The 25,446-nt window shown below is 41.8% G+C and overlaps 1 protein-coding gene across 6 annotated transcripts in view; it reads right to left on the reverse strand.

The window, feature by feature from the left end:
- znf512b (zinc finger protein 512B) overlaps positions 1–21,871 on the reverse strand; it is a 38,081-nt gene extending 16,210 nt beyond the window's left edge. Inside the window, exons 1-8 of one of the 6 annotated variants that reach the window (XM_074644095.1) lie at positions 21,589–21,871; positions 20,842–21,085; positions 16,764–16,898; positions 2,948–3,027; positions 2,662–2,790; positions 2,197–2,372; positions 1,814–2,085; positions 1,643–1,720 (exon numbers count right to left, since the gene is read on the reverse strand). In XM_074644095.1, the coding sequence (XP_074500196.1) occupies positions 1,643–1,720; positions 1,814–2,085; positions 2,197–2,372; positions 2,662–2,790; positions 2,948–3,027; positions 16,764–16,896 (868 nt within the window). In that variant the 5' untranslated portion in view covers positions 16,897–16,898; positions 20,842–21,085; positions 21,589–21,871. The other 5 variants (XM_074644096.1, XM_074644097.1, XM_074644099.1 and 2 more) reach the window with 5 other exon arrangements.
- Between the last annotated feature and the right edge of the window lie 3,575 nt (positions 21,872–25,446).

Genomic DNA, 25,446 nt, shown 5'->3' on the forward strand with positions numbered 1-25,446 from the left:
GAGAGCAGTGAGTCCTGCTACCTGGATGGATTGTTTGATAAGTGATGATAAGTAGTTTACAGCCCTGTGTATGCTATATGAGTCATGAGGCATTTTCAGCATATGAATGAGACAGAAAGTAAGGGAGATACTGTAAAAGCTGTGCGTATGTGATGTGTGATTGTTGTGTGAGTCACTGATTCATTTAGTCGGGTATGAAACAGGGTATTAGCTCTGTTAAAAGACCAGCACCATTGATCCGCAGCAGTAGGGTGCATTCGCAATCACTCACAGAGCCAATCACACAATGTTGTAAAGTTCTTTTGAACGAGCCAAAGACCCACAATCCTCATAGCTTTCTTCAAGCAGTGGTTCATATGTCCTCCTATAGTTTCCATTATTCAGTGAATCATCAAGCTGTGGCCTGCTGCATTGTCAGTAATCAATGATGAATCAGCCAGTTCATAGTAACAATCTCTTTTTCGCAATTTTTTTTTTTTTCACTTATTAATATTCCGCCCACAGGAAATTACCGCATTGGGCTGTTTGGTTGTAAAAGGACCAGTGTTTAGGAGATGGAAGAGATGGAAAATAATATTCATAACTATGTTTTCATTAGTGTATAATCACCTGAAACTAAGAATCGTTGTGTTTTCGTTAGCTTAGAATGAGCCCTTCATATCTACATATGGAGTGGGTCCTCTTCATGGGGTCCGCAATGTTTCTACGGTAGCCCAGAACAGACAAACCAAACACTGGCCACCGTAGTACAGAGGTGAAGTCCCTCCCCTGCCGGTGGGCCACTAAGGGACCTTATTTTGGAAAAAATGTGAACGGTAATCAACGGCAAGAGACAAATATTTTTTTTGATCCCGTTTGGATTGCGCCATGAATCAAACATATGATGTTTGTCAATTTAAAACATAATTTTGCAAGTCAAGAAAGTCTCAGTTTGTTTTAAAACTGTTGTAAGTATCAGACTGTGAAAACACGTAATTAGAAAGACTACACACCCAAAAGTTTCGTTAAGTTACGTCTCTCTCGCTGAAGCTACGATGCCTGTGTGTTTCGTACTGGGATGTACTCACACGAGAAACGGGTCTCGCTCGTTCTTTAGCTTCACGGCTGATAAAAAGATCAGGAGTCGCTGGATAAAACACATCAGGTAAGATAATGTTTAATTTGCACGTAGAACATAGCTAAGTTAGCTAGCTAGCTGGTGTTGGTGACGTATGTTGTGCAAGACGAGAGATGTAGTTCACTGAGCGGTTTCACACAAAACTAAATGATACTACGTCCAACTGCGACTTTCTTGACTTGCCCAAATCTGTAAATTGACCAACATCATACTGTATGTGTGATTCATGGCGCAATTTAAACGGGATCAAAAAATATTTGTCTGTCACTGTCGACTACCGTCGGCCTACGTATTTTTTCCAAAATAAGGTCCCATGGGGTCCACCGGAAGGGGAGTGACTTCACCTCTCTATTCTCCGACATGCTTGGAAAGGGAGGGGTATTCAGTTGGTTGCAATCTGCAACCTCACCGCTAGATGCCACTAAATCCTACACACTGTACCATTAAGTGTTCATTTAAAAAAAAAAAAAAACATAATTTGCTGTCAACAACAGGGTGAAGTGAGAGAGTGTTTTTGGTATTTACCTTTCAATCCAAACGTTCCCGATATAGACGGCTGCTCTCCAGTGAATTTCTTAGGTGTTTTCTGCTTCCGTCCTGGCTCAACAGAAAAACACAGAGCAAAGAACGGTCAAACACGTACATGCATCTAATGAGAACACGCGGTCCATCACAAAAGATACGTTGTAATCTTACTGTGCCTCATTCGCTCCGGGTCTTCGTCAGGGAAAGAAGGGGGAAGGCTGTCCCCATCACTTTCACTGCCCTCCGCATCAGATGACGTGCTCTGGGACTCCTGGGACTGAGGTTGGGCTGGCTGGGACGGCTGAATCTGCTGTGAAGGCTGGCTGTGCTGTTTCCTCTCGCTCTTCTGGTGGGCCAGCTCGCCGTTCTGAGATGGCGTGGACACCTCGTGGATCTTTTTCACTTTGAAGAACACTGGCGAGGGGGGACTGTTCTCCATGGGCCTGAATTCACAGACCGAGGGAGGACAGTTTTGGGCAGTCAGCATTATGACGTTACTAACACCATTATGTGGGTCAGTGTGGGTGGGAATTTGAGCTCTAAATCCCAGTCACCTTTTCTTGGTGTTGGACTTGACGGGGGTCTTTTGAAGCTTAGGCTGCTCGTCCTTGGGCTCCATGCTAACCCTGTCTGGGTGGTTCCACAGCTTGTGCTTCTGCAGGCGCACCTTTGTGGCAAACACTGCCTCACAGTAGGGACAGCCATGACTCAGCTTCTCGGCTACGGTGGCCTGGTACAAACACAGACATGAGGAGAGGGGATTTAGAGTGAGCTCCCTCCCTACGCAAAACAAAATGACAGTGGGTAGCTGTTACTGGCAGCATTCAGTTGACTAATCACAAGTTCTTGAAACAGCCATGTATGGTCAATAATCACTAAATATGTGAGCTGTGAGCGTTATAAATAATCTGTAAGTTTTGATGCTTTTCTTCAATATCTTGATCCACTGTTAAAGACTACTCTGAAGCATGAAGTAGAAATAGCCGCATAACAGGAAAGAACGGAGGTTAGTGACTCACCCCCTGGCAGCGTTGATAGTGGTACTTGACGCCATAGATGCTGGGAAACTCTAACCAGCAGCCTGAACACGGACACTTAACCCTGGAGCGGCGCTTAAACTCTTCCTTCCATTGTACTATCATATGGGCCTGCTCAGGGGTGAGGAAGAGAGAGTTCAACACATGCAAGGATTATCGCTATACTGTACTCTTGTATCGTGCATATTCATGGGGATCTGCCTACTCTGTGCAGGGAAAAAATGAAGCCCACTTCAAACACCCACTCAGTTCAAAGAGAGATACTCACAGGGATGCTTCTCAGTTCCTGCACTTCTGCTTTAGGGCGACCTTTCCTCTTCCCCTCTGCTGGCTCATCACACACCGGACCTGGTATAATGAGAGAGAGAACCATTTCTGAGTAAGCACGGAGTGCTGCAAGAACTTCATATTCATGGCAAAGAAATATTAATTAATTAAATCCTTATATTAGCACCTCAAGATATGTTTTTGACATTTTACGGAGCTACACAAATACACAAACTTGAGCACAGGACCTTTTTCAAACCTCCAAAATCCCTGAATCCACATATTCAAACTAAATATGGACATGAACTAGGGCGGTCAATAAAATATATAAAAATATAATAATTAAATATTGAATTGCGATAATTGTATTATTGTCCATAGCTCATTGTGATTAATCACAAATGAATGGCACAGTTTTTATCTATTCAAAATGTAGTATTTAATACTCTTATCAACATGGGAGAGGGCAAATATGCTTACTTTATGCAAATGTATGTATATATTTATTATTGGAAATCAATTAACAACACAAAACAATGACAAATATTGTCCAGAAACCCTCACAGGTACTGCATTTAGCATAAAACAATATGCTCCAATCATAACATGGCAAACTGCAGCCCAACAGGCAACAACAGCTGTCAGTGTGTCAGTGTGCTGACTTGACTATGACTTGCCCCAAACTGTATGTGATTATCATAAAGTGGGCATGTCTGTAAAGGGGAGACTCGTGGGTACCCATAGAACCCATTTTCATTCACATATCTTGAGGTCAGAGGTCAAGGGACCCCTTTGAAAATGGCCATGACAGTTTTTTTTGCCAAAATTTAGCGTAAGTTTGAAGCGTTATTTAGCCTCATGGTTTGTACCAATGGATTCCTTAGGTTTTCTTGTTTTATATGATGCCAGTATCTTCACTCTAGCTTTAAAACTAAGCCCGCTACAATCTAAAAATTGCAAGTTGCGTTAATGTGTTAAAGAAAATTAGTGGTGTTAAAATGAATTTGCGTAACTCGTTATTATCGTGTTAACTTTGACAGCCTTACAATCTTTATATTAGCACCTCTAGATATGTTGTTGACATTTTACGGAGCTACAAAAATACCCAACTTCAGTAAAGTACCTGTTTCAAACCTCCAAAATCCTTCAATCCACTCACATAATTCAAACTAAATATCAACATGAAAGCATATGACGATGAAGATGGTAGTTATGATTGTCAGATAAACAGAGGAAGAGAGAGTGCATGTGTGAATATGTGTGTGTGGGAGAGAGAAGGAGAGAGGGCATTGTGGGTAAAGGCCTTCTGTTGAGCCAAATAGATCAGCTATAAATCGCTAGCGCCTGTGTGAACCTTCTGACACAGCACACAGCAGACCGACTGCCTCAGCTCTCTCTCTCTCTCTCTCTCTGCTCCCCATTGCTCCCTCCCTCCATCTCTCATACTGCTGCTTCCCTCTTTTCTCACCTCCCGTCTAGCTTTCTCACTTTTCCTTCCTTTCCCTCCACACACACCCTTCCCCATCTTTCTCCATGCGAACTTTGTATGAGGACAGGCGGTGCACTGGCTCATTACTGCTCTCTCCTCTGCTACAATTAGACCTCTGCACTATCAGCCCTGCACTCTATTTCCTCTGCTACTTGAGAGAGGGATGGAGCTGAGGATGAGTGTATGCATGTGGAAGAAGAGGAAGAGGGAGGGGGTGACAAAGGGAGGAGAGGAGAGGAGAGGATGCTGAGGGAGAGAGGAGAGAATTGCAGAGGCAGATGACTTCTTCCACTGACCAAGCAGAATACTGAATGACAGTAGGTAGGAGCTGAGGCTGTACTCTTCAGAGTGATATATCTTTACATGTGCTCTCAGCTCCCCCTGCATTGATCTGGCAAGACCGGATAGCGGCAGCAGAAACAAGGCAAGCAGGAGACAAGAGGTGCTGCTGCTCAGGCCTATTCAGTCATATCAGATCTAGAAAAATGTCAAAGGGAAACCACTTGAAGTACAGATGATAGTGTTTTGAAGTGGAATGCAGCAGTGGTCTTGCATTGACTACCGTTTTAATCGGTTTCACTTCCCCATGCCGAGGAACATGACAACATGTCTGCCAACTGCTTTCTTCTCCCGCAGACTCATTGACAAGCAGCGACAGGATGCACACATGCCTGGTGCAGCTCATTTGTGGCAAACTGGATCAGAGCACTCTGTGTGCCTTACCAGGATTATAAACATGGTTGGAGGATTTTTCATCAAATAAATGAACTGCCGTCTAATGCAAAAACAGCTCATGGCAGCAAAAGGATAGCCTTCGACCCAAAAAACATCTCTGTGTCAGTGATGTTAATGTGTATAAAAACACAATCCAGGCCTAACCTGCCATGACGTCCCCTTCTCCCTTTTTCCCACTGTTTTATTACACAGTATCAACTTTCCCTTTTTTGCTACGGAAGCCCTGAGAGGCAAGCGAGACATTTTTTTCCTTAGTGATCCATTTTCTAAGTGTAATCTAAATTATTTTCTCTCCCGTGTTTATGAATTAAGAACAGGTGGAATTTTTTTTTTGCTAGGATAATCTTTCTTAAGTTCCTTTTTTCGTCTGTGAAACTGTTTTTTTAGGCCGATTTTTCTATGTTACTTTTTTTTTCCTGTTTCAAAACAAGTGAATTTTTTTTAGTCTAATTTTTCTACGTTCTTTTTTTTTTTCTTTGCCTCCTAGGTAGAAGAAAAAAAAAATATAGGCTGAATTTTTCACTCGTTTTTCTTAAGAGGCAAAAAAAAGTCTTACCAGTATTTACCAGTTTCACAGACAAAAAAAGGGACTTAGAAAGATTATCCTGGCAAAAAAATGTTCCACCTGTTCTTAAGTCATAAACACAGAAGAGAAAATAATTTAGATCAGACTTAGAAAATGTATCACCAGAAAAAAAAAATCTTGCTTGCCTTTCAGGGCTTCTGTACTTTCCCCCTCATTTATCTTCTATTTGTTTCTCACTCAAACGCAGGCTGACGGATTATATGCAATCTTTTACTTCAGACTCACAATAATAAGGTAGAAAGAAAATAAGGCGCGGCAGAATAAGATTGAATGAGAAGTAGCACAGCGTCCCTGGCTGTGTTTGGGAATAGTTCATGACACGAGGTGCAAACACACATGCGTAAAAAGCGCACAAAGAAGTACACAAAACCATTACCAGTGTGTGTGTGAGTGCGTTGTGTGTGCATAGATATGAGTGTATTAATATTCTCCAGGCGACAGGGCATTTCTCTATTAGCTGTCTGGGTAGCAGCTGGGGAGGTGATGCAGTCGGCGGTGCAGCTCTTGTGATGAGGAGGAAATTGAGCATGCATTCTAATTCCTGTCTTAGAAAATAAAGGTCTTGTAAAAAGAAAGGCATAATTAATGAATCCTGCTCTTGGGAAAGATATTTTCTTGTTGCTATGGGAATAAGATCCACTTGTTCCCAGCGAGCAGAACTATTAGGCCTGCATTCAGAGCGCTACAATGCAAATAGGCATGTGCACAAACAAGCCAGGTGCAAACATAACTGCAAAAATTAAATATACAACTGCAGACTTGTCTTTCCTGGTGTGAAATATGCAAACACAATAAAATATGTTCAGCATCTTTTACTTTGCTTTGCTTGCCCGAGTATGAGGTAGGGGTAAGAAAATATCCATACACTTGAGTATGTTGTACGATACTGTATTGATTCAAAACACTGTAACCGGAGTTTTGAAGCTAGAGTCACTTGCATCTTATGAAACTAGAAAACCTAAGGAATCCATTGATCCCAACCATGTCATGCTATCTTGTCACCGAGCTTGCGAAGGAGGCTAAATAACGCTCCAGAGCTACGCTAAATTTGGCGAGGAAAAACTGTCCAACACAATGGGTTAAACTTTGGTGCTAGACATGGACAACATATTTCCTAGGTATGAACAGTTTCATAGATAATTTCCTTATTTATAGTCCAACTGAAATCACATTTAGTCATCCCTTTTTGTAGTAAAGATAAAGTAAACATGTTTTTTTAAATGTATTGTTCAGGAAGAGCAACAGAGGAAGGATCTCTCTTCCAGGACGAACAGACATGCGATAGATGTCATGTACGGGTGGGCGATATGGCCCAAATCTTTTATCACGGTATATGCAATTTTATACCACGGTAACGGTATATATCACGATACAGTAAATTGTTCTGTAAATTCAATTAAGAAATGCTTTAAAATAACCATGCCATTATTCATCACATTTGACTATTTTCTTCTTCTATTTGGAACTTATACAACCATACAAACAAAAACAAATGTCTCACATGAGACAACTCTTAGGTTAAAAACAAAAGACTGAAAACAGTAAAACTAAAATTCTTTAAAAATGGAAGCTTTAACGTTCCTGAGAACAATCATTTCAAGTGATACCAGCCTGACTTCAGTCATTGAAATATAAAAATCACACAAATTTGCATTTTAGAGGTTACCAAAAAGAGAAAAGGACTTGACTTGTCCTGCAGGATTTGCTCATCTTTCATTTAAAAAAAGATGAACACTGGCAAAAACTGGCCTGGCGATTTTTACAGGAGTCCCTTGACCTCTGAACTCAAGATATATGGATGAAAATGGGTTCTATGAGCACCCAAGAGTTTCACCTTTACAGACATGCCCACTTTATGATAATCAAATGCAGGTTGGGGCAAAAACATGTTTTTTGCATGCTGTATACATTTGTTTTTTTGCATATTCTAAATTGGTGTATTTCTGGTGTGTTCTTTATACTATTACAGTTTTCCTCAAATTAAATTAAAAAAAAAAAATCGCAATATATCGCCTTGCTTACAGTATCGGAATATATTGAATCGTTACCCCAGTATATACCCCAGTGATACATATTGTATCCCCAGATTCTTACCAACACACAGCCCTAGTAATGGGTTGCACGCTGTGGCGCTCAGCAATCACAACCATTGTCTTGGTATGAAACAAAGCAGGCCCATTGTGTCAAATCTAAAACCCCGGTTCTCAGGCACAGGCCACGGGGATAAAACAGCTGTTCAACTAATGTCAGAGTGTGACTCGCTCCCAGCTGTCTGCAACTGTTGCTCCGCACTGGTTAACCCTGACAGGCAAGAAGAGAGAAGAGAAGCAGAAAAGAAGGAGAGAAGAAGAGAAGAGAAGAGAAGAGAAGAGAAGAGAAGAGAAGAGAAGAGAAGAGAAGAGAAGACTCGAGTCGGGACCCAGGAGTGCTGGCAGCTGCCTAATGATCTCAAATAACCTCTACGTTCTCCTAGCTACGCCTGCCACTGCTCCCCCTGAGTGCAAGGGTGCACACATTACCCACAAACACACACACACACACACACGGGCGGGCGGGCGCGCACACAGAACAGTCATTTGTTTTCCTCGACAAACACTCACACAGGAGCCTTTGTCTGCATCTGCACAGAAGGGTTTTAGACATACTGTAGTTTAGAGAAAGACAACACACACAAACACCGCTGACACAACTCCATGGAAAGAAGACACAGTATCACTACTTCCTCAATCTCAACAGACAATAGATGGAGAAACTGATACACCTGGACACAGTGAAGGGTAAACACACTGACAGAGTGGAACCAGCCACTTAATGTGTAAACCATCCTGGTTTACAGTGAATACAACCACTCGACCTTACTGCCCTTTTTTACTTTAAAGTGTATCTATTGTGTTTTTACTCTTACTTCTTCACAACTTTCCCCTTCTCTCACACGTTCTCAGTTTAGTGGCCCGTCAGCACTTTCACACACACCTCCTACTACAGTACTTCCTATTTTCCTACGCTATTTTTCATTCTGTACTCTCACACACACCCACAATACAAACTTTCCCATCCGATACGCACCTCTCTTTGACGATGTCCCCATAATTCCCTCCCAGTCGGGCCTGATTCCAGACAGTGAGTAAAAAGAAGAAGAGCGGTGGAGTAGCACCAGAACAGTCTTGTGATCCAGACACTGACTAACTGAAAGAAAACCAGACTCTCTCAGTGAGTCTGGCTCTCACTCTCTGTCTTTGTTTTTCCTCTCTCTCTCTCTCTCTCTCTCTCTCTCTTCCTGCCCTCCCTCTTTCTCTCTCTCTCTCTCTCTCACACTTTTTGTATAGCTGTGCCTCTATGCTAATCTCTTACACAGATATACTTGTTGACAACACACACAAACATGGTTAGACTAATTTGTTATCATATTTTTATGAAAACACTGCAAAATACTTGTTTTGCCATTACACGTCCTCTAATAGTAAAATGAAATCAAGTACACATGGCTTAGTTTTAAGTCTTTACGCGTCTGTGGACAGCTGTGGACATGTACCAGTCGTGCGGACGCACACGCAGTTCCATTCATACTACTATAGGGTTTGCTTCGGCATGGAGCTCACCACATGCGCATTTCCTGATCCACACTCCATTCCAGTTGGTGGTGGTAATGCGCCATAACATTGTTTGCCAACGGCGAGGGCTGTGCAATATGACAAACATCTTCTGTCACGATATAGGTCCTTTCATATCTCCACAACGATATATATCACAATATAGCATGTATTCTGGTAATTCAATAAATAAATAGTTTATATGAAATAACCACATGGTGAAGCCTATTTTTGTATACTCCTGCGTGAATTAAATACTTGACAAATGAAAAGTGATTAAAGTATTTTCTCATTTTAAGAACTTGAGTGCAAAATGAACATTTTAAGTGAAATTATAGAGAAAAAATAAATAAATAAATAAAGGTCCAGCCTATATTGCGAAAGTAACGATATAGAAAAATATATACGATAGACATTTTTTTTATCATTATGACAATGTATATCGTCATATTGACCAGCCCTACCAGCCGCCATCAAAATCAAGAAGAAGAAAATCGCAGAAAGAGAAAATATAATGTGAGACCGCTTAGCGATAATAGGACCAGGAACGGGAAATACAGTACGTTGGTGTGTTGATAGTGGAGAAGCATCATCGAGGAGAAGCATCACCAGTACTTTCAGATGCTGGCCTCATATCGAGCACAAAAAAACACACAGGGCTTCATGGGATGTAGCTGAAAGACTGGCTGTTACTTTGCGCTTTTTAGCTTCAGGATCCTAGGAGGTCATGAGTAAAAACCAAAGACAATCTTCTGGGAAAATGTGAGCTACTTGCATAATATTACTTTCTATGATATTTAGTGGTTCTGTGAATTAGATAATACCATGATGGTTTAAACTTTGAGGCTAGACATAATGGACAACAAATTTCCTAGGTCTGAACAGTCTTTCATAGATATATTTCCTCATCTGAAGGTGTTAAATACAGGATTGGGAGCATTTCTGGGGGGGGCAGCAGTAGCTCAGTCCGTGGGGACTTGGCTTGGGGACCGAAGCGCCTCCTGGGCGCTACCGAGGTGCCCTTGAGCAAGGCACCGACCCCCTAAACCTGCTCCCCCGGCGCTATATAGTAGCTGCCCACTGCTCCTAGTATACTAGGATGGGTTAAATATAGTAGCTAAATTTCACTGTATGCTGTGCTATATACAATGTGTGATAATAAAATTGGATTTACATTTTTACATTTACATTTCTATTGCCTCTCAACGGCTCCCAACATGGCAAAGGCGAGCCACAGCTCGTAGCTAATGATGCTAACAACGCTAAACAGTGCAAACAACGGCGAAAGTGCTGACAGAGCTAACAATGTTTACCTGAGGGGAACCGAAGGGTTTGTGCTACACTTCCCCGTCAGTCGGGACGGCGTTATCAGCTGTAACTGCCATATGAAAGCAGTGCAGAGCGGCAGCCGTGAGCTAGCCAGTGGGGGTATCAAAGTTGTGAATTTTAAAATTCTACATGTGGTTGTTTGATAGATGTATTTGTTTAGGACATAATCTATTCATAGTTCAACTGATTTAAAGGTTTGTACTTCTACTTGATAAGCAGATTTGGAGTGGGAGATGTTCTTACTAAATAAGTAGTAATTAGTGCCCAGTCTAGGAAGTGTGAGGGTCCTAAACAAAAACAATGTTCACTGCCCTCAGCGGTCTGAAGTACTTTATAGGGAATCACTTTGTGTAGAGGCCAGGAATCACCACCACAAAGACCCGTGGTGGGCTCAGTTTACTAGCACCACTAAACCACACTTAAATCAAAGCAAAGAGCTCGGGCTTGAGATTCCTGCTACGTAATCTGGTGACTCACGGCACCTCCACAGCACCTCCACAGCCTCTTCAGACCTGCATTGATTTTACAGCCTTCCTCATCAGCTGCATGCTTCATATTATTGGAAACCTAATCTATCGCCTGATGCCTATCTGGCCCATGGCCAATAGTATGTTTAGTGTCATCCAATCACAACAGCTTTGGATGATATGCGGCCAGTGAATCCCAAGAGGTTGATGCTGACAGGCGAACTGACAGTGAAGCAAATAAAACATTTTTAAATGTAATTAAATCTGAAAAGTATACATGGATCATGGTGAAGGCATGTTGTTGTATACACACAGTGCATAAAGCAGCAGCACCTATGACAAAAGGCACTTGTTTATGCAACAGCACGTATAGTATATACGAGTCAGACAGACAATGCCTGCTCCAGACTGTTTGCAGTGTCCTCCGTATGGACAGTGACTCACCAACTCAATCTCTCCCATTTCCCTGTACTCTTTCTCATCTGCCACCCTCAAGCCTGCCAAATGAAGGTGTGACAACGATGACAAAGGACTCTCCTCAAAACGAGACGCAGCATCAGGCTGAGAAAAGCGGCAGAATTCAATTTCGTCCCAAAACAAACATTCTCCAATCTATAGCTCTTTATCGATTCCATCTTTTGGTATTTCACCAATTTCTGAGACTCGCGAGGCGAGGACTACAAAATATAAGAAATATGAGACGTGAGAGGAGTGAGGATGGGGAGCGGGTGGGAGTAGGGTGAGGAGGGTTGTGAGGATGGAGTGGAAGGTGGCATTGATAGTGCGGCTGCTGCTGATGATACTGACAAATAAGTGAGACAAGAGAAAGATGAGTTCGAGGGAGGATGAAAAGGAAAGGTAGTGACGGTTATGTGTGGAGAATGGGACAACAAACGAGCGAGAGGAAGTGTGAGAAAGCAATAGAGGGAGCAAAAGATTGCTGCTGAGGCAGATATGCATGGTCAGCAGATGGCGTCTGTGGGCCTGAAATGAAGGTCCAGCAGTCAGAGTAGTGGCCTGTCATTTGAGAACACTGGTGTCTGTGCACACACACATGGAAACATGGAAACACAACACAACACATTTAAAGCTGTGGTGGGTAGAAATGGAGCAAATATGATTTAAAAAAGTTATTTTTATAAAACGGTCGCTATATCCTGACAGTAGTGCATGAGACAGGTAGTCTGAAAAAAATCATGTGCCTCTGTGTCCTCCGTGCTCCTAATGGCAACTACAAGATTTCACAGACCGGAGGAAAACAACCAATCAGAGCCGAGCTGGAGCCTTGCCGTCTCTGAGCAGCTGTCAATCACTCGCAAACTCCAATCAAACAGTCAAACTCTTGTGCGGGGTCACAAACTTTGTCATTTTACAGCTAAACAGTACACTACAAGATGTTTCTGAAAACATTTGAGGCAAGAAATAGGCATTACAGTAACAGAATATTTATTCATATTTCATCAGTGCTGCCTAGTTTGACCGTTTGATCGGAGTTTGTGAGTGATTGACAGCTCCATTGAATGAACAGCCAATAGTAACGCTCTTTCTCTGTAATGACCTGTGATTGGCCAAAGTCTCCTGTTACCGGGCTAGATTTTTTAAAGTCTGTGTGAAGCAAAAATAAATATGCACTCTGGGTTTGTCACACCACAGAAAAATGTGTTACTAGCCACCCAGCCAAATTTGAATGATTAAAAAAATCGCCAAGTATATAAAATAAGCTTTCAAAATCATGGAAAAATCAGCAGCATTCTCTGCTCTGAGACGCTGGGGGCATGTCACTGAAGGTGCTGAAACCTGAAACCTCTCTTAACAAATCCATGGCTGAAACCACACGAACAAGCGGGGAAGGTGCAGGACAGGATTCCTCAGTAGTGTTGAGCGAAAAGGGAAGAGCCCAGCGCCGAATCGCTGTCCGACAGGCGGATTGGCGAAATGTGGCGTACGGAAGACCGCTTGCCCGGTGTCGCTCGGGGCCTGAGTCCTTCTGAGGACTTCGTGGACGGTGTGAGGTTGGTAACGGCCCCCGTCGTGCAGTCTGCCCGGGGGATTCAACTCTCTTTTCCTTAGAGGCGGTCGGTTGGCTTGGAAAGGCTCTGGCTTCACGGCCTCGAGCTTTACAGCGCCCCCCACCCAGACCTCGCTTCCGTGGACAAAGTGCTTGCTTTTGTGGTCCTGGTAGTCCCAAAGACATTCGTAGCCCTGGTACTCCATACTCTGACACTTGGTCATTTTCTTTTTTTTTTAAAGACTATTCATTTTTAACAAGTTTACAGAAAAAGAGCTTGAATTCATGACCCTGGATGTATGAGTCTCTACCGACTGAGCTAACCGAGATAACCTTTGATAATTGTCTGGGTTTCTGTTTTGCCTTTCAAAAAGGTTCAGGTTTGTGAGGACGGGTGGAGTTATGTTAAGGATGACTCCAGTATGTCATCGAGCCATGATTTCATCCCCGCCTAAAAAATCCAGAACACAAAACTAGCGAAAAACAGTTTAACGGTCTAACTCCACAATCCAGTACTACAATGTTCACAGCCTTTGCACATGTTTTCAGTAATAATTTTCCAACGTTTATAATGTGTTTAGAAACAAATCTCTGAATTTCCTTTGCACGGCCTTTAAAGTCTGAAAACAGAGCCATGAGGAGGTGCAGGAGTCTACTTTTCTCTCAGAACACTTGAATTACAATATGCTGAAAGGTTATTATGGAATTTCTGCCCAATGATGCGAAAAACATTCTGCCTACTGTGGTTTAACGTTCACACATAGCCACAAGCGTATAAACCTATGCAGACCTTTCTCATACTGATAGAGACAGCGCTTCCCAACTCCCCTTACACACAGCGTGCCCAATGGAAAAAAATTGAGTCCTGGGATCAGGTAAGGTACTGCACCACTCTCCATCAACGGAGGAGGATGGTCACACACAAACACATGCCTAGACTCCACTCACTTATGCTTGCATTAATGTTTGCAGAAAGGAGCCTAATTTCAGGGCTTTTGCCTAAAGCATTTGGCAGAACAGCATTAGTTCTGTCCAAATACTTTCACAGTAGGTTGTTTAACAGTTTAGGCTGCTGGTGGAGAAAAAAAAAGACAAAACTAGGGCTCTAATGAGATGTTAATGTGAAAAAATTTGAGAGCAAGAGAGAAAAGAGAGAGAGAGAGAGACAAAGAGAGAGCAAGTCACCCTCAAGGACCACATCCTTTCCTGCTAGTTGTCTGGTGTGGCAAGGTGACAGCTCAACCGCACCGCTTTAGGAAAGCACACAAACCCGGTTGGCAGCAGTCTTTGTTTCCATGCATAAAATCATAGAGGGATTGCAGGAAACCACTAGTACAAAAAAAACCAGTCCAGCCAGACAGGATTTCTTCATTGTTACATCATGCAAAAAGTTTCCAACAAGGACGTTTATCGATGAGAAGTGATAACAGTCCAAACTTTCCACGGACATGGAGTGAAAAATGAAACACGGCCAGCGGGAAGAGGGCAGATAATGCGGTACCTGGTTATCTGAAGAGCACACTGTGTACAACGGACATAGACTGAGCACTGAAAAACCTCCACAGGGAGCCTAAGATATTGATGTCTTTGTTTCCCCCAAACCGAGACTCACAGTCCCCCTGGGATCGACGAGCTAGCGCCAGGCTCATTATGATTAGCAGTGTAGCATTTCTCCTCATCATTAGCTACAGAAAAGCTCAAGCCAGACACTGACGAGTAATAAGCAAAGGATTTGAAAAGGTTGTTTGAAAAGGTAACGCATTGTTGATGCAGGCGAAGTTGCTGGAAGGAGTCCAATCAGAATCAATGAATATCTTCTCTGCTTTAGCCTTGACTACATCTGAGTGAATCATTACACACGTCAGTTATGGTGTGCTGGTTTGGGAATACAAATCTCGCTGTAACCGAGTGCCTTTTTGAGATAAAAATCCTCATGCATTTCTTATGCTCTGCTTTGTGCCTAAACCAACTCCTACTCTTACACTACTGTAGGTTCTTGCATGTGTTCCAGTCGCCTTGTGTTTCCCCTTAAGGTTGCTGGATGTTCTTAGAGGATCTTCAAACCTCATAACCTCATAATCCCATAAAAGTCCACTGGCAAAGTTACCAACTAAGCCTCTCCAAAGGCAAAGGGAAACCCCTGGTAATGTTCTAGATACCATTTCTTCAGCTACAACATAGTGGAATGTAGATTTATATCTTGTGCAATCAAATAGTGCTGGGAGCTGTCCTTAGCACAGACTTGCACTATCAAAAACACTGATATAATTACTGTACCGGTAGCTCTACTTTAATGAGTCAAAGCAGATCAACTGTGGAGAAAGAAAGCGAAACAGACAAGCCGTCTTAAGTTACCAGAGAAAGTCCCGTAAAGACCAAGACCAAGCTATTACCTGGGAAAGCATCATCTTAACACACACACACATCATCGGCGGTACTCATTAGTGAACCTCAGCCAAGTGTGCTTCTCTCATTTCTAGCCTTCAGTCTCAAAGCGATCCGCGCAGAGCCCACTACCAACTTTGATTGATTTATAAACACCTCTTGTTTATTGAGTAATAAAGTGTAAAAGAATCTATAACACATAACACTCTGAGAGGCTGCAGAGAAAAACCCGTCATTCAAACGCAATGTGTTTTGCTACAATCAATTCTTTAAGAGCAGAACTCAGTCTTCAGCTTGTATACAATAAGGAGAGCATACTGTGAGCCCGTGCTGTACTGCTAACTATCAAAAGATTAAGCTGTCCAATGCTTCCCTGCCCTCTAAGTTCTGTCTTGCAAAAACAGCTTTGTATTACTGTCCACAACATGCACGCACCCACACAGGCATGCAAATCCAGCCTACAGGGCTGAATATTAACATGGAAAGAAAACAAATTGAAGCACCTAGTCTAGTGCTGGTGCTGTGTGTCTGGGAATGAGGGGCTATTTTGTAGCAACCAAAACAACTGGGTCATATTAGAAGAGCTCCACTTTTCCAAGTCTGCCCAACTCTATTAACAAAGTCATGATGATCTGCTGGATATTGGATTGAAACATAATTCCCCAGCCTGGCTCTCTCGTTCCAAAAATCTTCCATCTCCATCCAGATGGCTTAGGGTTTCACTAATGTCAGTGCTTGGCAATGCTTGTTTGTTTGGTATTCTCACTGTAAAAGGCAGTCTGAGGAAAAATGTTGTAGTTTCCAGGCCCTTCTGTGGTGAGAGGGGTAGAATTACATTGAAGCTGGGGAGCCATTGATTCTTAGTAAAATATAACCCATTCAAAAAAGCAACAGAGACTGGTATATGTGTGGTATGTTGATCAAATCCTCAAGAAACAACACTGAAGCTCTGAACAGCCAGCCTAGTGCTGTTATAAGCTACAAAACAAAAGTCCAGCCAGTTGAAAGCCGATGGAATATAAACAAAAATTTGCAACCATCACATATGTGTCAGTGTGTCACATTGTATGCAAACGAGAGCTATTCTTTCAGCCCAAGAGCAAAGCTGGGTCACACAAACAAAAGCGTCCCTAGTTCCCACATTTAAAACAATCTGTGAATAAACGCTGCATAGATCTAAAGTCGCACACAGTTTTCATTTAACGGAGTGCGGCGGCTCGTCACTCACTGTGTTTGTTGTTGTTTTCTGGGCCTTGCGTGCTTCTGACAGGCTCCTGGGGATGTCCATGCTTGGGGGTCCGGCCCCTTGGCAGCCCTGATGAGGACAGCTTCCCTAGCCTGGGGCCACTTGGGCTCTCCATGCCTGCGATAGGGGGATACAAAAACACACAGGAGAGATTGATAGCTGGAGGCGATATCAGGATGCTTTCTGACGCTCATTAATACCGTTCCATGGCTTGTCAAAACATTATTAGCAGAGTCCACTGTGATGATGATACTGTCCCCTTGTTCTACAGTGCACTTTCTTCATGTTGGACTGAAGGTTATCTGAGTGGAGGCAGGCACACACATCATCTGCAGCGGTAATGAGGGTGTGACCTTCCATGTTTCATTTCAAAATCAATATTCTCACTTACACACCAACTCCATGCTCTGCCCATTAGACAAAAGGTGAGTCAAAGGTACTTTCCTGCCCCCTTTCTTTACTATGAAAACAAGTGATGCATCCCTCGATCAGGTCACGAGGTCAGCAGCAAAGTTATTGTGCTTTAAAGGAACAGTGTGTAACATTTCAGGGGATCTATTAGCAGAAATTAAATATTATATTCATTACTATGTTTTTCTTAGAGTTTAATCACCTGAATCGTTGTGTTTTCGTTAGCTTAGAATGAGCCCTTCATATCTACATGGGGAGTGGGTCCTCTTCACGGAGTCCGCCATGATTCTACAGTAGCCCAGAATGGACAAACCAAACACTGACTCTAGAGAGCATTTCACGTTTTTACGTTACCTGAAGGCCACCGTAGTTCTCTGACACGCTTGTGAAACTGTGGTAAAGTGAGCCGTAGAGGGAAAAACCGTGGTACCGCCAGCTGCCGTCTGACTTCCGTTGCTCCTAAAGTTGTGTTATTATGGTAGGTATGACCTCTGAGGGGGACGGACGGCGTTACCGCGGTTTTGCACTCGGCGGCTCACGTTACCGCAGTCTTGAAAAAGGAGAAGTGAGCGGAGGGGTACTCAGTTGGTTGCAATCTGCAACCACTGCTGGATGTCGCCAAATCCTACACACTGTACCTTTAAGTGAGAGCTTATATTCATTTTTTGACTGCTAGATAGATTACACAGCATAGTTCACCAATCCACCATCATCCATAGTAAGCCTTTGTCCCTGTTCAGACCCAGTATTAACATGTGTCCTAAGTGATCGGATCACAAGTGGACAGCTCTAAGTACAGGTGTGAACGCACTCAAGACGCATTGAGGTCGCCTTGAGATTCGATCGCTCAGACCACATTCAGAGGTGGTCTGGGCCACATATGGCCACATTCATTTAGCAGTGTGTACACGAATGTGTCCTGGGCCACATTAAGGACAATCTACTCAACTGACCACCCGCTGGGACAGACAGGCAGACGCGTGCGCTTGCCTCGCAGCATGGTAACGGCTTCTGTGCTCTACTGTATCCTGTTGGTACAACTGTATTTTATTAAAATATATCTTATCTATAGGCTACATATCTACAGACTATCAGACTAGGCACGCAAAGTGCATTATTATCATACTGTCGGAGATATTTCGTGTTTTTGTTCCGGCGCTTTGCACGGAGCTCACACCCGCTCGCCCGTCCACTCGGTAGCTCTCATCCCCAACTCTAATGCTCTGTACCCGCTGTTGCCTTGTACCGAGGACCACCGGTACAATAATCTTATATTTTTATGTCATTAAAATGTACCCATATGCACGAATATGTAGGCTATTACTACTGGCATTCATGTAATATTACGTCACAACGTCTGCTGTATTAGCCGTGTGTTTACTACGTGTTTATTTGCATATAGAGCGGGGAAGTGAGATCAGATCACAAGTGGTCACTCGAGACGCATGTGGAGACGCATTCTAATGCAAGGTGTGAACAGACGTACTTAAAGCTGTCATCTTGTGATTGGATCACTCAGAACGCATGTTAATGCCAGGTCAGAACAGGGCCTATATGTGTCAGTTTGGGGCTGTCTGGCCTGAACCCTCATTCCCTACCAGCATGGGACAGTCTAATAGATGAAGGCTGACAAATCACTAATTATGCTAAGTAGGACTGATTACGATCCAGCATGCTTTCTCTTAGCCCACACTCGTGTCACTCTCCTAATGGATTACAACAGCACACAAAAGGTCATCCGTCGGGGGCCACTCAGTGTCCGTTTACACGCCATGCTGTACATTGAGCGATGACGGCTCATCCGTCACAACGACAATAATGCTCACGGTTTGTTGTAATAAATTTGACTTTAAAAGGGACGGTGAGCACGCTAGTATTTGCACGATGCAAATTGCAGAAATATTGCACCCGCCGACACAAGACGCCTTTCCTGTTCCTGTGCGATGTGTCAGAGTGTGAGCAGATGAGCAAATTAACTTCTTAAAATAAACAGATGTGGTGGTGAGAGATAAAGACACACAGTCTGCTGAATTATCACAATTAATGAAATCACTTTGCTTGTGAGTTTCAATAGTGACATCTGTACTTTTTTGTGCACCGTGCACATTTGTGTTTCCTATGTTACAAATTCCTATATTATTCTTTTAGGAAACAACACTTTCTAGTTTTGCTCTGGCATTTGTTCAGCAAAAAAACAACATTGCAGCTGATGTTTTTTCATAAAAGATTATTTCTCCCAAGTTAAACCACAATCCTACATTACCATACATTTAGCTAGGCACAACAAAAACCTGCCGGTGACACCCACTCACATCTCCCTCACACACAATCTGCTGACAAACCAACCTGCAAAAGAAGTATTTTAGCTATACGCATGTGGCACACTGCCATGCCATGCTGTGTGTGTGTGTGTGTGTCAACTACAACAAGGTTACAGAGTTGATGTGGGTTCCTGTGTGATGTGTCAGAGTGAGAACAGACGAGCAATCTAACTTCTTAAAATAAACAGATGTGGTGACGAGAGATAAAGACACAGTCTGCTGAATTACCACAATTAATGAAATCACCTTGCTTGTGAGTTTCAATAGTGACATCTGTACTTTTTTGTGCACCGTGCACATTTTGTGTTTCCTACCTTTACAAATTCCTATAATATTCTTTAGGAAATAACACTTTCTAGTTTTGCTCTGGCATTTGTTCAGCAAAAAACATAACATTGTAGCTTTTCATAAAAGATTATTTCTCCCAAGTAAAACTAGTCCTTAAATTACCATACATTTAGCTAGACACAACAAAAACCTGCCAGTGACACTGCTGAATTATCACAATTAATGAAATCACTTTGCTCGTGAGTTTCAATAGTGACTGCTGTACTTTTTTGTGCACCGTGCACATTAGTGTTTCCTACATTACAAATTCCTATAATATTCTTTAGGGAAATAACACTTTCTAGTTTCACTCTGGTATTTGTTCAGCAGTGTTTTTAAACATAACATTGCAGCTGGTGTTTTTTTTATAAAAGATTATTTCTCCCAAGTTAAACCACAGTCCTACATTACCATACATTTAGGTAGACACAACAAAAAACCTGCTGATGACACCCACTCTCACATCTCCCTCACACAATCTGCTGACAAACTAACCTGCAAACGAAGTATTTAAGCTATACGCACGTGCCATGCTGTGTGTGTCAACTACAACAATTTTCTGAATTATCACAATTAATGAAATCACTTTGCTTGTGAGTTTCAATAGTGACATCTGTACTTTTCTGTGCACATTTGTGATTCCTATGTTACAAATTGGGGCATTCCTATAATATTCTTTAGGAAATAACACTTTCTAGTTTTGCTCTGGCATTTGTTCAACAAAAAAACATAACATTGCAGCTGGTGTTTTTTTTTATAAAAGATTATTTCTCCCAAGTTAAACCACAGTCCTACATTACCATACATTTAGCTAGACACAACAAAAACCTCCCTCACATACAATCTGCTGACAAACCAACCTGCAAAAGAAGTATTCTAGCTATACGCACGTGGCACACTGCAATGCTCTGTGTGTGTCAACTACAACAAGGTTACAGAGTTGACGTGGTGAAGAAAAAGAAAAAAGAGTGATCCCACTCTCTAGTCACGGCCACACCTACCTGAAGTCGGTCAGTCACCCACCCAGCGCTGAGGGTGCCGGGTGGCCCCGGGTCACCCACGTGAGGTAGGAGTGGGGTCAGCAGACAGGCACCGAAGTGGGCGTTTTTTTTCGCACCAATGTTATGTTACATGGCAAATCCCACCACCACCTGCTGTGCGTCAAGGACCGGTCAGACTGGGCATATGGGAAGCGGCCTGAGAGGAAGCGGACAGCCGTCACACCGTCACACCGTCGTCCAACAACTCCGACGAGGTGGAAGAAAAAACAGAGCAGAAATTAACAATTTTCGTCTTGCACATGAAAAAGAAAATCACCTTATTATTCCCAGTCTCCAAAAAACAGCCCTCCTCTCCTCTCCTCTCCTCTCCTGCATTAATATGTAGGCTATATACAACCACGAGGCACACCACTTCTTCTGCAGCTTTCTCTCCTTATTATAAAAACCACATATATTAGAAATACGCAGGAAAGATAGGTAGCTCCACGACTCCTGGTAGGAAAAAATATTAGAATACAAGGGTTGGTTTATATAGGCAGTGAAGCAAAATGGCGACTTTATTACGAAGGAGGAGTAAAAAAAAAAAAAAAAAATCCTTGCGCTCTGCTCTGTGCTGGAGCTAAAGGGAGGCACACAGAAACATCTATTTAGTGCAGTAATGTCGACGGCGAATAGGAGAAGCACTTTGGAAAAGAAAACGAAGCAGAAACGTTCAAAACAAAGCCGTGCACTCCTCGGTTTCCTTACCTCGGGATTATTTCTCTCTGTTTTTTTTTATACGGATATTATCTCGTCGGCGGCGGCCGTGTACAGTATTACAGTAATGTGTGTTGGGTCATGCGCGTATCCACTCCTCCACCTTTGACAGTTGCAAACTACACAGTCTTGAGGCACAACTTGCAAACTCTCGCGTTATTATTATTAGTATTATCTATATCGAGCACATTATTAATAATAATGAGGGGGTTTTTCTGTCTAAGCTGCAATAATAGCTGCCGGTTCGTGCTGCTTCTCTTCTCGACGTAACTGCGCTCGTTCACTGACGAAAAAAAAAAGGGTCAGGGGCTGAAATTCCTCAAATCAACCTTCGCCAAGTATTTTAATCTAGTTTGCTGCCAAAATGTTCTCCCCCATGCGTCCTGCAGCCTATTGCAGATTTATACTAATATATCATATATAGTCAAGTGTGTGCAGGCATTACCTTACTGTAGGCCAGCCACTCTGCAAGGAATAAACCACTGGAATAACAAAATGTGTTTGTTTTAAAGCTCCACACATCAGCTATATATATGCATTATATAAAACACCTATTTATAATAATCAATCATACAATCCCTAAATTCAAGGTCAATATTAACACCATGTATTAACCCTATTGATGTTAATAGCAGCTCAATAACACACAGGCCTACAACCAATGCAATATTAGCTATATATATATATATATATATATATATATATATAGGCTACTTTATTGATCCCAATTTGGGAAATTCTTGTGTTAAAACAGCAGGGTAACCAGGCAATGTACAGGAATATACATATCAACACTGGACTTTATATCTATAGTATACACAGTATAAAGAATATATTAGAAGAATTAGATGAAATATGAACATAGAATAACAATAAATTTATATTTTACATTTATTAACACGATGTATTAACCCTATTGATGTTAATAGCAGCTCAATAACACACACAGGCCTACAGTCAATGCAATATTGGATTTATAATTGCTGTATATAAGTTGACTACAGGCTATGTGTGTGCAGGTATCACCTTACTGTAGGCCAGGCACTGCAAGGAATAAACCACTGGTATAACAAAATATTTTTTTGTTATGTTGTATAGTCTTAAATTATGCAAAACAAATAAACAAACGAACACATCAGCTATATATATGCTCATGCATTATATAAAACTGATATTTATAATAATCAATCCCAAAATTCAAGGTCAATATTAACACGATGTATTAACCCTATTGATAATAGCAGCTCAATAACACACACAGGCCTACAGTCAATGCAATATTGGATTTATAATTGCTGTGTATAAGTTGACTACAGGCTATGTGCACACTCCTGGCATCCCCCCCCATGTAAGTCAGCTAATAATACATGTTTAACATATGGTGTGTATGAAGCCACATCCTCCCCGTATCACAGCTCATACAGATGAATCATTCATAGCATCATTGCCACCTCACTGGGTTTCAGTAAAAACAACACTCTTCGGTCTTTGATTGGTGCCAGTCGTCATGACCTAATATTTCCTATTAAACCGTCTGAAACCATGATGTAATGGAGCCTATGTATGAATAATGCTCTCAGCATGGCCAGTGGAGGGCAGCAGAGCCTCATTTTTGTAGCTAGATAGATAGATAGATAGATAGATAGATAGATAGATAGATAGATAGATAGGCTACTTTATTGATGCCAATTTGGGAAATTCTTGTGTTACAACAGCAGGTTAGCCAGGCAATGTACAGGAATATATATATCAACACTAGACATTATATCTATAGTATGCACAGTATAAAGAATATATTAGATGAAATATGAACATAGAATAACAATAAATTTACATTTGCAAAGTTTGCAAGTTACAATTTTGTTTTAAAGTGAAATTAAATGAGGTAGTAAACCAATGTGCAAATTCCACATGTGCAAGATTATTAGGTTACACTTAATTTTACAGGTCAGAACATGTCATGGTAATCAGGTGATAATTAGCAAGTAACCTATTTGAAATTTCTTTGGAATTACGGCCAAATTAACCCAATATTTACCTCAAAATGAGGCCCGTAGGCTTGAGAAGCAGCTGTGCGCTGCTCGTCATCGGAGGTGGAAAATAAAAAAGACACTTCTGATCAGGCACAAATCTCCCCGTTGTGTGTCTTATTGTCTACACAAATGTAACCTGGTAGCTAATGTAATGATTCAGGGAGTTTTTTAAAGAAGTTTCAAAGAAGTTATTTGCTAATTAACATCTATTTACCAGCAGACATGGAAATAAAGCATATCAATTAACTTTGTATTCTTTTCACTGGAAAAGTATTAAATTAATTACCAGCTATTTATGAATGCTTATTGGGAAATAGCGGAATATAATTATTAAATAATGTTTATAACATATATATATATATATATATATAATAATAAAAATAAAAAACAAGTCAAGACAACCAAACAAAGTAATTTTTGATACATTTTGAGGTAAATATTGGGGTAATTTGTCAGTAATTCCAAATAAATGTCAAATAATATTTAATATTATTGAATTGAATGGGTATGCTATTTCTTTTGTATACTGTCTTAAAAAAATATCATGCCAGTGATTATCATTTAATATCAATATTAGACTTTATATTAACAAGTTTATTGTTGCAGCTGACAAAAGATTTCAAACTTTTACAGATTTGTAATGTCCAGTCAATGTTTGTCTGCATCGGTCTTCCACTAGGGAGCAGTACTGTCCTGTGATTTATCAAGAGCAGCTCTTAAACCACATAACATGAGCCCCTATAGCATGTTTGACACTTTTAAATGTGTTGTTGATTTCTCACGGCAGTGTCATGTGTGTTACTTTGATCTCAGGAGGCTCGAAGGGATGATCTGCTGGTTGGTGACACGCTGAGCCTTGCGGGTGTTTCACTCTCGGCTGAGTGACAACTGCCATTTTTCCCTGTTAAATCTTTCTTCTGCTCTCTTTAATGGCCGCTAATGAGTATTTCATGCGAGGCCTCGTTTGACCCGTGATTAATTCATTTACCGTGGCAGTGATTTATGTTCCCACTCTTCCTCTGCTGAGCGAGCAAAATGCTTCTTAATGGTTTTTAAAACTGGCCAGGTGGAGTGGTGTGTGCCCTAAGAGGCTCTTGAGGAGTCCATCCAGCAGTCGATTGTGTTATTCATCTTTTGACCTTTAAGTTGAGTGAGCGTACATGCACTTTTTTTTTCATATACTGATTTGCTTTGTAGTGAATATTAACACTTGGGTGCTGGCCAGATAAAATTACAGTCTTCAGCTGTTTGCGCCGCTGAGCAGCTCCACTGGAGCAGCTGCTTAAGGGCTGCTCAACAGTAGCTGATGAGAGAGGACAGAGTGTTTCTCATCATGTTTCAGTGCTGTCAGAGGACTGAGATCCAGCTGATCAAAGCCATGAGCAGATAACGATAAACAAGCTGGATGGAGAGCCTCGGCCGTTTGGCTGTTTTTTAGAGACTGATGACGAAAGACGAGCTTTGAAAAAGAAAAGACGCTTAATAGTAAACAGTAACCAATTAACTGCACCACCCGACCATCTGCTCTGCGGATTTATTCTCTGTCAGGGTTGAGAAGGCCACTGTTCACTGGATCTGTTTATCATACATGTGCCTTGTTATCAACTGGTGAGATGCTTCACGTCTCTCAGTAATTGGATCCCAGTGTGTGTGTGTGTGTGTGTGTGTGTGTGTGTGTGAGCTAGAGACAGAGACCAGGTGTGTGTGTCTCTTTAGTGAAGCAGCACTTTGCATTTACTGAGTTAGAGTCGTGACTCGAATGACAGGTCAGAGCGCAGAAGTTTGAGACACATGACAAATATAATGTGCAATCACT

The sequence above is a fragment of the Sebastes fasciatus genome, chromosome 8 (genome assembly GCF_043250625.1).
Source record: "Sebastes fasciatus isolate fSebFas1 chromosome 8, fSebFas1.pri, whole genome shotgun sequence".
In the NCBI taxonomy this organism is placed as follows: domain Eukaryota; kingdom Metazoa; phylum Chordata; class Actinopteri; order Perciformes; family Sebastidae; genus Sebastes; species Sebastes fasciatus.